Source organism: Echinops telfairi, unplaced genomic scaffold (genome assembly GCF_000313985.2).
Source record: "Echinops telfairi isolate 266 unplaced genomic scaffold, ASM31398v2 ScPeMD7_7412;HRSCAF=8450, whole genome shotgun sequence".
Taxonomy (NCBI): Eukaryota; Metazoa; Chordata; class Mammalia; order Afrosoricida; family Tenrecidae; genus Echinops; species Echinops telfairi.
The window spans coordinates 9,701,647-9,703,865 of record NW_022111312.1 but is presented as its reverse complement, the minus strand read 5'-3'; the positions used below and the strand labels follow the sequence as shown (position 1 = coordinate 9,703,865).

Below are 2,219 nucleotides of genomic sequence, written 5' to 3'. Positions count from 1 at the left end.
GTCCCCCAGGGAGGAGGTCACATATAATTCCTTGTGGGTCTCGGTTTTCTGACGTGTGTCAGGACCTGCCTAGATGGCATGGGCACAGCATGGGGGCATGGGCCCTGCTGCCTTTAGTGTCAGCCGTGGAGGCCATGGGCTCGTGGCCCTGCTGCCTGTTTCCTGTGTCTGAGAGGCCTGCTGTGGCAGGAGGGTGGACTTGACCTCAGGTGTGATTTTTCTTGTCAGGGGGTAACCTCCATCCTTCCAGTGTTGCGGGAGGGAGTGCTGACTGGCAACCCGGACCAGAAGGAAGAAGCAGCCAAAGCCCTGGGCCTGGTGATCAGGCTGACCTCAGCAGAAGCCCTGCGGCCCTCCGTGGTCAGCATCACCGGCCCTCTGATTCGCATCCTGGGAGACCGGTTCAGCTGGAACGTGAAGGCGGCTCTGCTGGAGACACTCAGCCTATTGCTGGCCAAGGTGAGTGGCGCAGAGGCCCACTGCATTGTGGGAAATGGTGTGGTGCGGACTCTGGACTCACCGTTTCTCTCACTGGTCCTGTGGAAGGATGCTCAGCGGGGGTGAGAATGCGGGCCCTGCTGGGTCACCTGAGGGAGCAGGCACAGCAAGGCCAGCTTTGTCTTGGCGCATGGCCTCTGAAGGCATGTGCAGCCGGGTGCAGTGGGAGGGAGGAGCTGGCCCCTCAGGGTGGCCCTGTCCCCTGTGCAGGAGGACGAGAAGGTGTCCGAGTTTGCCTTGGATGGGCTGAAGCAGGTTATGGCCATCAAGAGTCGTGTGGTGCTGCCCTACCTTGTGCCCAAGGTAAAGCCCGGGGCGGGGCTCGTGCCCTCTGCCTGGTTGTTGGAGCCTCCATGGGAGGGGGTGGGCGGAACTGCCAGGAAGGTCAGCCAGCTCTGAGGAGTGGCTGGTGATGGGGGAGGGCGGGGGCGCGCTGTGCAGGCAGGACTTCTGGCCTGACGACACTCGTCCTCCTAGCTGACAACGCCCCCTGTCAATACCCGGGTGCTGGCCTTCCTCACCTCCGTGGCCGGTGAGTCCCTGGCCCGCCATCTCAGCGTGATCCTCCCCGCGGTCATGCTGGCCCTGAAGGAGAAGCTTGGCACTGCAGGCGAGCAGCTGGTAAGAGCTGTGGAGGTCGTGCCTGGGTGCTCCAGGTGCCCCTTGCCCTTCTGTGGCAATGGTATTCAGCATCCCACGGTGTCCCGTGCTTGCAGGAGATGGCCAACTGCCAGGCTGTGATCCTGTCCGTGGAGGACGAAGCTGGGCAGCGGGTGGTCATCGAGGACCTGCTGGAAGCCACCCGCAACCCCGAGGTGGGCGTGCGGCAGGCTGCCACTGTCATGCTCAACATCTACTGTTCCCGCACGCGGGCTGACTACTCCAACCACCTGCGGAGCCTGGTCTCTGGCCTGATCCGCCTCTTCAACGACTCCGACCCCAGGGTCCTGGAGGAGAGCTGGGATGCCCTGAGTGCCATCACCAAGGTGAGGGGGGGGCCAGCGCTGCCAGAGCCAGCCTTTGTGTCCAGTGCCCGACACTCAGCATTTACTCCTGACCCTGAGTCCATTAGGCTAGTACTTGGGCCCTCCACCCACCTGCTGTTGGTCAGACTGCAGCGGTTGTCACCCTGTGGATTGCTGGGATGCACGCAGCTGCACACCGCAGTGTTAAGCAGCAGCAGGGTCACCGGTGGGGGCAGGTTTGAGTGGAGTACGTAGATTGAAACTAGGAAGAAGGAACGGCCCCGTTTGTGAACATCAGCCAGTGGGAACTCTGTGGCTCCTGGTGGAGCACCATGGGGAAGGATTCGTGCTGACGGCTAAACCTTTTGGTGGGAAGGCCTTCCAACACCCAGCAGCCCCAGTGGTGGGCTTGAATGAAGGTGGGTGGGTGGGGCAGCACTCTGGAGCTACTCCGCCTCCTCACTTAATCCCCGGGACCTACTACCTTGCTTCAGCACCTCCCAGCCCCAGCCCAGTCTTAGGAGGGCTGTTGGACTCAACCCTGCTCCCCCACCGTCCCCTGAATTCCCACAGAAGCTGGATGCCCCCAGCCAGCTGGCACTCATTGACGAGCTGCACAGAGAAATCCGGCTCGCGGGCAATGAGAGCCGAGGCGAGCACGTGCCAGGCTTCTGCCTCCCTCGGAAGGTAAGCCAGGGCGCAGCATGGCATGGTGGGGCACCGGGGAGGTGGTGCTGGCCCCACTGTGCTCTGGGT

General features: G+C 62.6%; 1 protein-coding gene across 1 annotated transcript in view; it reads left to right on the top strand.

The window, feature by feature from the left end:
- Positions 1-2,219, top strand: part of GCN1 (GCN1 activator of EIF2AK4) — a 51,892-nt gene that overhangs the window by 41,159 nt on the left and 8,514 nt on the right. The window contains exons 47-50 of the mRNA XM_030887427.2: positions 709-801; positions 976-1,119; positions 1,215-1,484; positions 2,037-2,150. Of these exons, the coding sequence (XP_030743287.1) occupies positions 709-801; positions 976-1,119; positions 1,215-1,484; positions 2,037-2,150 (621 nt within the window). The remainder of the gene's footprint in view (positions 1-708; positions 802-975; positions 1,120-1,214; positions 1,485-2,036; positions 2,151-2,219) is intronic.